This window comes from Pempheris klunzingeri, chromosome 5, assembly GCF_042242105.1.
Source record: "Pempheris klunzingeri isolate RE-2024b chromosome 5, fPemKlu1.hap1, whole genome shotgun sequence".
In the NCBI taxonomy this organism is placed as follows: Eukaryota; Metazoa; Chordata; class Actinopteri; order Acropomatiformes; family Pempheridae; genus Pempheris; species Pempheris klunzingeri.
The window spans coordinates 6,722,709-6,735,119 of NC_092016.1; the positions used below are offsets into that span (position 1 = coordinate 6,722,709).

The window sequence follows — 12,411 nt, forward strand, 5'->3', positions numbered from 1 at the left end:
TCTGCTCTTCCTGAAATCAATAAGTAAATTAATGATAAATCCACATGCATCATAAAATAAAGATATGATATGTTGTCTGGAAGTATTACGTTTAAAATGATGGGACTTCCTTCTCCCTAATCTAAATAGAGAATCAGCACAACGCCTTTGGTTTGTGGTTCTTCCTGTCTGTGTCACTGAATTAATCTGTTACCAAAGAACGCTTCCTCATTTGTGAATCTTCAGTGATGACAACAGCTCCTCCAGCTTAAGTAACTAAATGTGATGTAAATCCAGGCAGCATGAAGGTTCCAGCTTTCTCTCTGCTCCTCGGTGAGTCAAACATACCTACAAAACATCGACTTTATGATGACAGTTCTCAGGCACCACGTCTTCTTTCACTCACTGAGCAGTTTTAAATTTGTATAATACTTCAGTGCATTGGACACATTTCATCCTGGACAACTTTTCAGGCTCACAAATATTTCTTGCTTAAACCCCTGCACTAGACATCGAACGGCAACTGGTCCATGAACACTAACTAGTCACTGAATACTAACAACTAAGTGTCAATGATGACAGTGAACACTAACTAGTCACTGAATACTAACAACTAAGTGTCAATGATGACAGTGAACACTAACTAGTCAGTGTTGAGCGTTACCCGATAACAGTAAACAGGTAAAACTAGTAAAGGATCAGTAACACATCAGTAAACAGTAAGTATTCAGTGAACAGTAACTAGTCAGCATGAAACATAAATAAGCATGAATTTGATTTATTGTTTTTGTTTTCATGGAAAAAAAGTATTTGTTTCAGAAAAGAATCTCTGGAGAAAAAATGGAATCACCTGAATGTTTTTTCTGTTTCTTATGTGTTGGTGAAAGCAGCAGGAAGTCCACACTCTTCACACATTTCTCCTTTTTTCCTTCCTGCTGCTTCTTTGAACCATCACGTGGTTCCTTTTTCTCTCCTGAACTGCGTGTCACTGAAATTTCCCCAGTTTTAGAACCAAGTTCAGCGATGAGGGCAACAAGCTGAATGTTTCCACTGATCTCAGATGCCTTTCCTCTGACATCAACATCCGTTGACCTGCTGTAACCCTGCTTACCGCTAACCTTTATGAACCCTGTTGTTCTGGTGCAGGCCTGCCTGTGCTGCTGCTTGGATGGACTGATTCTGCAGGTGAGCAGATGACACTCCAATGATAATAAAAATACATTTCTTTGTCTGTTTGTCCTCATATTCTACCTCAAACCTGTCTTACAGTAGTTTAAAGGGGACTCAATATGCAAATGTACTAATGAATGAAATGAACTAATGTATGAACCTGAAAATGATCATAATATGTCTCATTTAAACATAGGATCTCTAACACTGGAGAAACTAGCTAGAGTAGCTAGATTTTTGAAAATACCCAATGAAAAATATTCCATCTCTCCCTTCATTTTCCTCCAAAACACATGAATGCACACTGCGTGACTACCTTTAGCTCATAGCTGCAGTCACCTGGCTCAGAGAGTGCAGTTAGTGTACCCAATGAGTCAAGTCGTGGTACACAAATTTGAGAGTTTGATGCTGGGTAATTACAGTCTGTCACTATGCCGTGGCATACATTTTGGCTGTACTTTCTCTGTCATTCTTGTGCAACCAGCTCACTAGCTTTAGCATTAAGTCTGCCTGACCTCGTGGACTCTGCTCATGTGCAATGAGCACCAAATCACTCAGGCTGAATGAAATGATCGGACGGGCTTGTTACAGGCCTGTGACGGCCACAGATGCCAGATTCTATTTAGTCAAACCATTTGATTTATTGATTCCGTGTGGGCAGTCAACAAATAGAACAAAACAAGCTTCTAAAGTAAGTTGCATACCCTGCCTTTAGTCTAGTTTTTACGCTGACATGAGAGGGAGAACGTTCAATCAGACACAACCACAACAATATATAACGATGAAGCCTCTCTGCCTGTCATTGTGTCCTCCAGTCTTTCTGAACGTCAGTCCAGACCAGCGGCTGTTCCTTAGAAGAGACTCTGTGTCTCTGAGTTGTGTTGATGATGGGCTGACAGTGGATGGATGGACGGTGAAGAGGACGACACGAGGACAGACGCAGTCGTGTGATGGAGATCAACAAGCCTTTGGGATGATGCATGGTTCCTCCTGCATCATTCAGCGTCTCTTTCCAGCAGACAGCGGAGTTTACTGGTGTGAAAGCAACGCTGGACAGAGGAGCGCCCAGGTCAACGTCAACGTGTCTGGTACAGAAACTAATCTGTTCTGTTAATCCTGCCTGATGTCTGTCCCTTTGCTTGTATTGTTTTGATGCACTAACTCTGTCTATATGTTTCTAATCTGATTAAATTAGCTATATGTTTCTGGACTGACTCTGTGTGTGGTTCTGGTCTGTGTTTTCCCGTTCAGATCGTTCCATAATCCTGGAGATGCCCCAACTTCCTGTGATTGTAGGAAGCAAGGTCACTCTGCACTGTAAAACCAAATCGGCTTCTCCACAAACAGTGTACTTCTTCAGGAATGACAGCTTCCTGGGAACTGGACAGGCGGGAGAGTTTACCATCAGTGATGTCCAGTCGTCTCATGAGGGTTTCTACTGGTGTTCTTCTGGTCTGTTATCAGAGTCATCAAAGAGCTGGCTGAGTGTCAGAGGTCAGGACACTAACATTCACTTTCTATTAGTATTATCACTATTATCATTATATTGCAGCCGTGGTTAGATAGATAAACAGTCGTTGAACTTAGAAGTAAAGGAGTTAGATGTTTTGAGCCACAAGGATAGGATACTAATAGCATAATCCAGTTTTCATATGTCCACACATACATGTTAAGACTTGCTGCTGTCTGTGACCATTCTTCCTGTTCATACTGGCTGTGAACCACTATGGACAGGAATAAAAAATGGAGGACAAAATCCACAGTCCTCATTCTGAGTGAAAATTACTTAAATTGGTTGCAGTTTGTCCACAGAAGATACACAGCCACATTTATAATGCAGTTCAGGATTGTTTCGCTTCCATTTTTCTTGTTGAACAAGCATAAATACGTTTCCAGCTGAACTGCATGGAAGCCGAGAACGGCTATGCTTGCAGTTAATTCTTTAATGCTGTTATCTCGGGAAAACAAGCTTTGCTATCTTGAGATAATGAGATTATCCATCTGTTATCAGGAGAAAACAAAAGGTTGTTTCTTCTTATTACTTGACATGTTTATCAGAGATGAGGAGTACCATGCCAGCAGGCATCTTGACAACTGTAGTGACTGATCAAAGCTGAAAATATCAGATCAAGCAGTAGCCTACCCATTATTGATCAACGTGTGTGTCCATAGACAGTGTTTACTTGCTGAGCTGTAGTGGAGGGATTGTAATACAAAGAGGCAATTTAATACCAAAAATACTGGACTGCTGTAAAGACTCCTTGTTTTCTCTCTAGATCCTCCTCCTCCAGATACCCCCTCGCTGTCTTTGGTCAAGCTGCTTTGCCATCTAGTGGCCATCTGTCCGTACTGCATTACTACTATCCTGATGGTGTCTATCTATTACAGCAAGAGGAAAGGTAAAACCACACACACACACACACACACACACACACACAGCTTCCCAATGTCAGTCTGTTTGGCAGCTATCTGTCATCTCTGATACACCCAGAAGCATCATTATGGCAGAACTGAATATACACATACAGCAATTATCATATCCCTAACTTCGTCCATGCTTATTAAACCAGGTGTTTCCATGGAGACGGACCCCCGTGTTGAACACAGTCAGAGGATGGATGAAGAGTATGATGACATTACTGCTAATGTCACCACTGAGCATGATTTCTGACCTGAAGAAGCTGTCTCATGTTGTGTGTGTGTGTGTGTGTGTGTGTGTGTGTGTGTGTGTGTGTGTGTGTGTGTGTGTGTGTGTGTTGGAGCTGCACAGTTTAGTTGAATGTTTCATTTCAGACACTTGAATCGTATGAACTGGTGACATTTCAGTCTTGTGGAGAGGAGAAAATGTCCGATCACCAAAGCCAGGCTGTCTGTATGAAACTGCTGAAAACTCCTTGAGTTAAGATTTTTTTCTTGACAAGCTGTATGTAGTTTCATTGGATTGAATTGATTATGGAAATTCTTAGATAACTTAGCTTTATTTTAAAAGGATGCCAAGCCAAAACCATGTATCAAGAACTTAATTCTAAAAATAGATAATAATACTGACGGTAATAACACTAATACTGATACACGTTAACCCTCATTGTAGTTGATATTGGGCTCACATGCAAAAGCCAAAAGAAAGTGTGTGAATGAGACTGAGAAATCTAAAATGGATTAAAAATATCTGAAATAGCTGAAATCACAGTGGAATAGTCCTTTAATTGCCTGCAACCACATATGAGGTTTGTGTTATTTACATCAAAACGTACTTCAGACAGATCAGTATGATCAGCAGCAGGAATGGGCCTGGCCTGTCAGCACTGCGACTCCCCGTGGTGACGAAGGCCTGTTGTATGGTGTTGAGCACCAAGTCCGATCTGCACGGCTTCTCGCTGAAGCACATGCAGTCAAAACTGCGGTTGAACCACTTGATGTCATCCTGCGAGAGGCCTCCACTCACAGTCAGTCGGCCGCCGCGGTGCTGCTGCTGGATGTGGTAACGCCTGGGGTCCAGGTGAAGGAAGACATCGTCGTCCCACTGCCTCCTCACACAGCGGCCTTGGCCCTGGCAGAGCGCCTTGCTGCACAGTTGTGTTGCTGTGGAGACGTTGAGGATGTACCGGTTCATGACCCGCTCCAGGTGGCGTCGAGCATCAAAGCAGGAGTCCTACAGGATTTGGGGATATTAAATTAGTTAGTTAGTTCTGAATGAATTTGCAAACAGAAGAATAATTTAGACAGCATCCCAGAAAACCCCAGAGTGATCTTACTGTCTACCTCTGTGTCGGTGACATTCATGTCTCCCCAAGAAACGACGCCGGCGGCACCAAGAGCGGCAGCTTCTCCGATGGTGTTCACCAGATCAAACTACAAAAAAATACATTTAAAAAATAAGAGAGGAGCAGGAAATGAGCTTCCACAGGGTCATGCTGATTGATTAACAGCAGCTTGTTGAGGTTCAACACCAAAATACAGTGGGGCAAAAAAGTATTTAGTCAGCCACCAATTGTGCAAATTCTCCCACTTAAAAAGATGAGAGAGGCCTGTAATTTTCATCATAGGTACACTTCAACTATGAGAGACAGAATGGGGGGAAAGAATCCAGGAAATCACATTGTAGGATTTTTAATGAATTAATTGGTAAATTCCTCTGTAAAATAAGTATTTGGTCACCTACAAACAAGCAAGATTTCTGGCTCTCACAGACCTGTAACTTCTTCTTTAAGAGGCTCCTCTGTCCTCCACTCATTACCTGTATTAATGGCACCTGTTTGAACTCGTTATCAGTATAAAAGACACCTGTCCACAACCTCAAACAGTCACACTCCAAACTCCACTATGGCCAAGACCAAAGAGCTGTCAAAGGACACCAGAAACAAAATTGTAGACCTGCACCAGACTGGGAAGACTGAATCTGCAATAGGTAAGCAGCTTGGTGTGAAGAAATCAACTGTGGGAGCAATTATTAGAAAATGGAAGACATACAAGACCACTGATAATCTCCCTCGATCTGGGGCTCCACGCAAGATCTCACCCCATGGGGTCAAAATGATCACAAGAACGGTGAGCAAAAATCCCAGAACCACACGGGGGGACCTAGTGAATGACCTGCAGAGAGCTGGGACCAAAGTAATAAAAGGCTACCATCAGTAACACACTACGCCGCCAAGGACTCAAATCCTGCAGTGCCAGACGTGTCCCCCTGCTTAAGCCAGTACATGTCCAGGCCCGTCTGAAGTTTGCTAGAGAGCATTTGGATGATCCAGAAGAGGATTGGGAGAATGTCATATGGTCAGATGAAACCAAAATAGAACTTTTTGGTAAAAACTCAACTTGTCGTGTTTGGAAGAGAAAGAATGCTGAGTTGCATCCAAAGAACACCATACCTACTGTGAAGCATGGGGGTGGAAACATCATGCTCTGGGGCTGTTTTTCTGCAAAGGGACCAGGACGACGTGTAAAGGAAAGAATGAATGGGGCCATGTATCGTGAGATTTTGAGTGAAAACCTCCTTCCATCAGCAAGGGCATTGAAGATGAAACGTGGCTGGGTCTTTCAGCATGACAATGATCCCAAACACACCGCCTGGTCAACGAAGGAGTGGCTTCGTAAGAAGCATTTCAAGGTCCTGGAGTGGCCTAGCCAGTCTCCAGATCTGAACCCCATAGAAAATCTTTGGAGGGAGTTGAAAGTCTGTGTTGCCCAGCAACAGCCCCAAAACATCACTGCTCTAGAGGAGATCTGCACGGAGGAATGGGCCAAAATACCAGCAACAGTGTGTGAAAACCTTGTGAAGACTTACAGAAAACGTTTGACCTCTGTCATTGCCAACAAAGGGTATATAACAAAGTATTGAGATGAACTTTTGTTATTGACCAAATACTTATTTTCCTCCATAATTTGCAAATAAATTCTTTAAAAATCAGACAATGTGATTTTCTGGATTTTTTTTTTTTCTCATTTTGTCTCTCATAGTTGAGGTGTACCTATGATGAAAATTACAGGCCTCTCTCATCTTTTTAAGTGGGAGAACTTGCACAATTGGTGGCTGACTAAATACTTTTTTGCCCCACTGTAAGCTTGTTCAAACCAAAAGTAACCAATGTTTGAACTTTCAAACATTTGTTTTTCAATTTCCAAAGCATTTTTTTAATCACAGTTTGTAGCAGCATCTTAGTCACAGACAGTATAAAAGAAGTAGCCATAGCTGTAAAAAGTGAAGCCAATGTGGAAGTGCCTTAACCTGCATTCTTTCTGATGTCCAGCAGGGGGCGACTCCATAAAGAAGTTTGATTGTATTGAAGTCTGAGAATTTGAGAGTCTAATTTTCATGCGATTTATTACCTCAGTAAAGATTTTCCCGAACAGTTTATGGTCGAAGTTGTTAGGTTAATGTCATCTTCAATAAACGATAAAGACTATAAAGCAGGGTATGCTTTTGGGCAGGACTACCTTGTGACTAACCAATCAGAGGTGAAGTCTTTGGGGGATGAACGTCCCCCTTTCTGGTTAAAGTATGATGATAATGCACAGTGTGTTGTGCTGATATAAACTTAAGTTGGGGAGGTAAAAAATGAAGCTTTTACTCCTTTGAGTTGATTATTTTCTATAAAACCCCTGAAATTAAATTGAATCAGATTATCATGCCTGTACCACAACCAATTCTACTGCAATGGAATAAGTGGTAAAGTAGTATAAGTTAATCAGACAGTTAACAGCTAGCAGACACTGAAGCATCAGTGCTGTCGCTATGGTTACCTGCAGTTTAATACACCTCAAGCTCTACTTTAGGATAGCACACGTCTGCCAACCAATTAGTGATTAGTATTAAACATAAATACATTGTGTATAAAACAATGTGTCTTTTCGATGATCACAGATGTGTCTGACCTCTGACATGTAGTCGTCTATGCTGTCCTTGTACACAGGGCGGATGTAGGCGTAGACGGGGATGGAGTAGGAGCTGTTGGGGAGCATCGACACCCTCATAGCTTCTTGGATGCGATGCCGGACAAACAGCCGGGCCTGCTGGGAGTTCTTGAGCCGCAGCTCTAGGTAGATGGATGGAAAGAGAGCCGTGGAATCTCTCCAGAGCCACATGAGTTCATCGTTCCTGGCCTTCTCGATGGCGGGACACTCTCCGGTGAAGTCCGCCATGTCCTGGTTGTAGTCATAGTTGTAGCAGTCAGGGTACAGGTAGTAACCCCAGAGTCTGTTGGGCCTCAGCTTCTTCCCAACACGGATGGACCGGAGAAAGTACCTCTTGGCTGCACGTTCGAACACAACTTTTGCCCGTTCCTCCGCCTCATCATCAGACAATGATGCGTTCTTCTTCTGGACCGTCTCGATGGAAATCTGACGGTAGATGTCTTTGCTACCCCAGTTTCGGGCCCACTGCGGCCTCCACTCCTCAAAGTCGAGCACAGCGAGGCCCGGCTGGTTGGTGGGGATGTAGTACTCGATGTCATCCTCGGCCAGCTCGTGGTGCTCCTGCAGGTCTATCAGCTGCGGCAGGCCTTCGTCATACATCTCGCCGGTGTCTTCATCCACATAAGGGAAGATGCCAAAGCGGTCGGTGTAGAATATGGAGATGCTCTGGTTGGTTGCCGTCTTCAGCGTGCTGCTGACGAAGTGGAAGTAAGAGAGATCGAGTGGCATGCCAAAGCGGATGTCACACAGCTCGGTCGGGGCGTTCCACATGAACAGGAAGGGGTGGCCGGGTCGGATTGGAGGGTCCGTCCTGGGTAAGGCCCGGCTGGAGCACATTAGGGCCATTACGGTGATGAAGATGGGGAAGAAAAGCTGTTTGGCATTGAGCAGTTTGACTTGGTTCATATTGGAGCTGTAATCTGACCTGCGAGGAAACAAAAACAGAAACACAAATATTAAGTCCCTGCAGCTCTTAAATAAATCTAGCAAATGAGTAGTGAGTTAACTTTATAATCATTTTAGAGTCTCCAACCCTACTTTAATTCTTTTGGGCCATGACTGATCCTCCCAGAAAGGACAAAATTAAACATTAACAACCAAACTCAGCAGTAACACTAGGTGGTACACAAAGAAACACACTTCTGGCAGTTTACAGACAGACAGGAACAAAGTCGACACAGGAACTGTTTTCCTTCAGCATCAGATAATGTGTTGAATCCTTTGTGGACGTAAAGCTTAATTCAGTCACTTTTAACTTTTTCAAGAATTGTTCAAACACAACTCAAGGAACTCTATTTTAAACGATAGTAGAGATCTCTTAGTCTTTTTTCCAACATTAGGTGGAAGAACTGTAAGTTATAGGGTTAAAAGTGGGAATCTTAGATCTGCAGGACTGAAGTGTTAGCATTCAGACTAATGATGAAAAGAGGACTGTAACAGTTCTACAACTCACCTGAGTCACAGCAAACAGAGCAATAAGTTGGAGAAATCCCTGTTCAATGTCTTAGCAAAGAGGCTCAAAATGACTCTCAATGGTTGATGTATTTTTACAAACACAAGTTTTAATGTAGCATTCTGATACCATCACAGCAAGTTTGCAGTTTTTTTTTGAAAAGATTAATATTTTTAAAAAATAAACAGATGATCAGATTCCTGACCAACAAATTTAAATGATCTGGTTTAATGACTGTTTGTGGGAAATACAAATATTGTTATTGTATTCCTGTGCAATACACATGTATATATTTCATATATTCATTATTATTATTTATTTATTTTTATTTACATTTTTTGTTTTTATTGTTTACAACTGTGTGACTAGCTAGCTTAAGTGAAACACTGGTAGCCAAACACACACTTTTCAGGTAGCTACTTAGTTAAACTAAGTAACTTTCATCATTAAATAACACCAGTACAGGTAATGTTAATCATCCACATGCTGTACTGTATGCTGCTGAAGCCTCAACATAGAAACTCTTCTAACAGTGGCTAACGCTAACAAAGTTAACTAGTCAGAGGTTATCATTTATCAGTGTCTTTGTCAGTATGAGAAAAGAGATGTCAGCTAAATTACACACATCTACAAAATATAGGACCTAATTCCTAATTAAAAAACAAAATCTTTTTCCACTGTGAATGGAAACAGTTACTTAATTTTGGTTTTACTTAAACAAAGTAAATGAAATGAATGAGATTCCTTTATTTATTAATATTTGGTTTTTTTAATTAAAAATAGTTCCAGACTGCAACAAGGCATTAATGTACAGCACTGAATTAAATACACACTATAGATGGCTTCAGTGCACTTTTCGACGTGCAGCCATTCATAATGTCATAATGTGTTACATCATCTGTAGATGCAGGACCTGATCCTGCAGGCTGAGCACATCTGGTACCGACACCAGCACCACATGTCCTGACTTCAGGGAAGATTTATGGGCTTTTAATATCCTGAAGGCAACTGGGCTGACTCAGTAATTATTCACTGCAGCCACAAATCAAGCTGTGAACATTTTGAAATGTCAACAAAACTTTCCTTCCCTCACTGACTGTGACTGTGGACCTGTTTATCTCCAGCTGCTGTCAGCAAAAAGTGACAAACTATTTATCCATTAAAAAGTGTAATGTGGAAGACCAGACATGTCAATTTTGACAACCAGCTGCCTACTTCTACATCCAGCAACCACAGATTACCTGGTCTTCTCATTGACGTCCTGTCTGTGTCTCTTTCATGTTTATTATTTAAATGAATATTTGTACAGAAATGTGCAGCCTACATTGACTTTACTGATCACATAACAGATGGCTGAGCTTTTTAACATTTATATACAGTACATGTAATCTTTGATTTCCCAACAGCCAACATCTATGCTGATGTTGATGAATCTATGGTATGCTTTTGGCATTTGTCTGATGGCGCCAACACTCAGGAAAAAACAAAAAGAGGTGACTGAAACGAGACGCTACAGAGACATTTACTTCTAATAATAGTTTGCTGTCTACAGTCTCCCATATTCATGTCTTTGGTCTCCTAGAAAACTATTTATCGCCCGCTCTTGACCTTTTTCACAAGGCTTATCTGTTCAACTACTTATACTAATTGACCGTTCACCTACACCTGCTTGCTGCCTCATCAGCATGGACTCACAGGACACTACAAACACAGTGCTCACTGTTAAAAGCATTGACTGATATTTTTACACGCTCTACACAGGCTTCAGTATCTTTACGAGGTCACAGGATCCAATAAGTAACTACAGTCTCTTTGCCTTGAGGCAGGTTACAGTATGACACTTTCATGGTTTCTGTCATTTCAGAGTTAATAAATTAAATTACACTCCTGCCGGTTTGAATTTAACATAGAAACATGACCCCAATAATGTTCAGGTTAAATTCACTGAAAACACCCAATAAACCTTTGAACCCAAATGAGACAGTTAAATGAGAAGTCATTAATAAGCACCAACCTGCTCCGGGGGTCCAACCTCCTTTCGTCCAAACTGCACACTCAGTGAGCAGTGAAATTATTACCTGTTAGTCATAAACACTAACTTCGCTCTCCTCTTGGAGTCTAAATAGCTCCTCTTTAAATAAGCCTATGCAGGAGCTTCAATTACAGGCAGCGCACTTGTGGAAACTTGTCAGAGCAGAATGATTTGCAGGCCTGAGGTGTTCTGTTATTTATTGGGACGTCCTGATGTGTTCCAGGCTGAGGATGAGCCACCTCCCTCGTGCCTGGAGAAAGATATCTGTGGAAGCTCCGCGATGGGGACAATGTGTGTGGACACAGCTCATATCCGAGGCCTTTGTCCGGACACGCAAAGAATGCAGTCAGACTTTAAACTTGGTCAGCTGTGGTTGGAAATGTACTGAGCTGGTGGGAACTTACCTTGTTTCGTTATAAGAGATGAGTCACACAATAAAGAAGCATGGCTCATTCAATCACAGCTCATCACCACCTTCTGCTCAAAGTTAAAGCTTTATGTCAACAGATTTCAGTTGGATTTTATCACCAAGGGTGTAACAAAGGGAAGCAGCTTACTTGTGGTTTTACTAGTGAAAGAATTTTGGAATTTTACCAGCTACCTGTTTAAACTGTACTGAAATGGGAAGCAAACGCACATGAAATCGGTAAAACTGTCATGGGCACTGTCATGTTTCTCTCTTCCATGTTTTCCATGTCCCCACTTTTGCACTGTGTGTGTGTGTGTGTGTGTGTGTGTGTGTGTGTGTGTGTGGATCTGACTTAGACTTCCTTCAGGGACACATATCAGACTAAAGACCAGATACTTGGGAAAAGCATATCCAATTAGGGACAAAATCTGTGGCCAACATTTGGAGAAAGCTTATTTTAGGGTCAGTGGTTAAGGCTAAGCTTAGTTCAGAGTCAGGCAAGTAGTGAGTATGGTTAGGGTTGGGTTAAGTCCCCAGGAAATCAATTTTACTCTATGTAATGTGCCCAAAAGTGACGCATGTAAACTTTGTGTGTGTGTGTGTGTGTGTGTGTGTGTGTGTGTGTTCATGTCCTGCCACACACTCACCTGGCTCCTGCTCACCTGCCTGCAATCAGCTCATCACCTCTGCAGTAGGTTTTATCAGCCCCAACTTTGCTGCCTCTCTTTGCCAGATTGTTGTTTCTGCCACTGCAGCAGCCACACTCAGCCTCCTGGTTAAACTTTCAAGTTACTAGTTTTTGCTGATGCTCTGTTTTGTCGGCTGTGTCACAGAATCCTTGCCGGCACCCACCCACCTGCCTCTAAACTATCACCTGGAAAAGAAAGTGGTGTAATCCTCAATATTGGGGAGTTCATTTTCTGTCATGTGGTCAGAAAATCGAAAGGATGTGTC

General features: G+C 42.2%; 2 protein-coding genes across 2 annotated transcripts; one reads left to right on the forward strand and one right to left on the reverse strand.

Moving 5' to 3' along the window:
- Positions 1-281: 281 nt before the first annotated feature.
- On the forward strand, positions 282-4,270 carry LOC139201193 (low affinity immunoglobulin gamma Fc region receptor II-like). Its single transcript, XM_070830454.1, has 6 exons — positions 282-312; positions 1,126-1,164; positions 1,965-2,237; positions 2,401-2,643; positions 3,426-3,548; positions 3,720-4,270. Exons 1-6 carry the CDS (start codon positions 282-284, stop codon positions 3,818-3,820), a joined length of 810 nt encoding a protein of 269 aa, XP_070686555.1. The 3' UTR covers positions 3,821-4,270.
- Positions 4,271-4,387: 117 nt separating this feature from the next.
- LOC139201847 (hyaluronidase-5-like) lies at positions 4,388-8,469 on the reverse strand. Its single transcript, XM_070831277.1, has 3 exons — positions 7,525-8,469; positions 4,912-5,001; positions 4,388-4,801 (listed from the first exon to the last, which is right to left on the reverse strand). Exons 1-3 carry the CDS (start codon positions 8,467-8,469, stop codon positions 4,388-4,390), a joined length of 1,449 nt encoding a protein of 482 aa, XP_070687378.1.
- Positions 8,470-12,411: the final 3,942 nt, after the last annotated feature.

Excerpts from the sequence above, each read along its gene's own strand:
- LOC139201193 (XM_070830454.1), top strand. The coding sequence starts at position 282 with ATGAAGGTTCCAGCTTTCTCTCTGCTCCTCG. Across the intron at positions 2,238-2,400 it reads GGTCAACGTCAACGTGTCTG|ATCGTTCCATAATCCTGGAG; the intron begins GTACAGAAACTA and ends TTTCCCGTTCAG. Across the intron at positions 3,549-3,719 it reads CTATTACAGCAAGAGGAAAG|GTGTTTCCATGGAGACGGAC; the intron begins GTAAAACCACAC and ends TTATTAAACCAG.
- LOC139201847 (XM_070831277.1), bottom strand. The coding sequence starts at position 8,469 with ATGAACCAAGTCAAACTGCTCAATGCCAAACAGCTTTTCTTCCCCATC. Across the intron at positions 5,002-7,524 it reads TAGACGACTACATGTCAGAG|TTTGATCTGGTGAACACCAT; the intron begins GTCAGACACATC and ends ATTTTTTTGTAG. Across the intron at positions 4,802-4,911 it reads TGAATGTCACCGACACAGAG|GACTCCTGCTTTGATGCTCG; the intron begins GTAGACAGTAAG and ends CAAATCCTGTAG.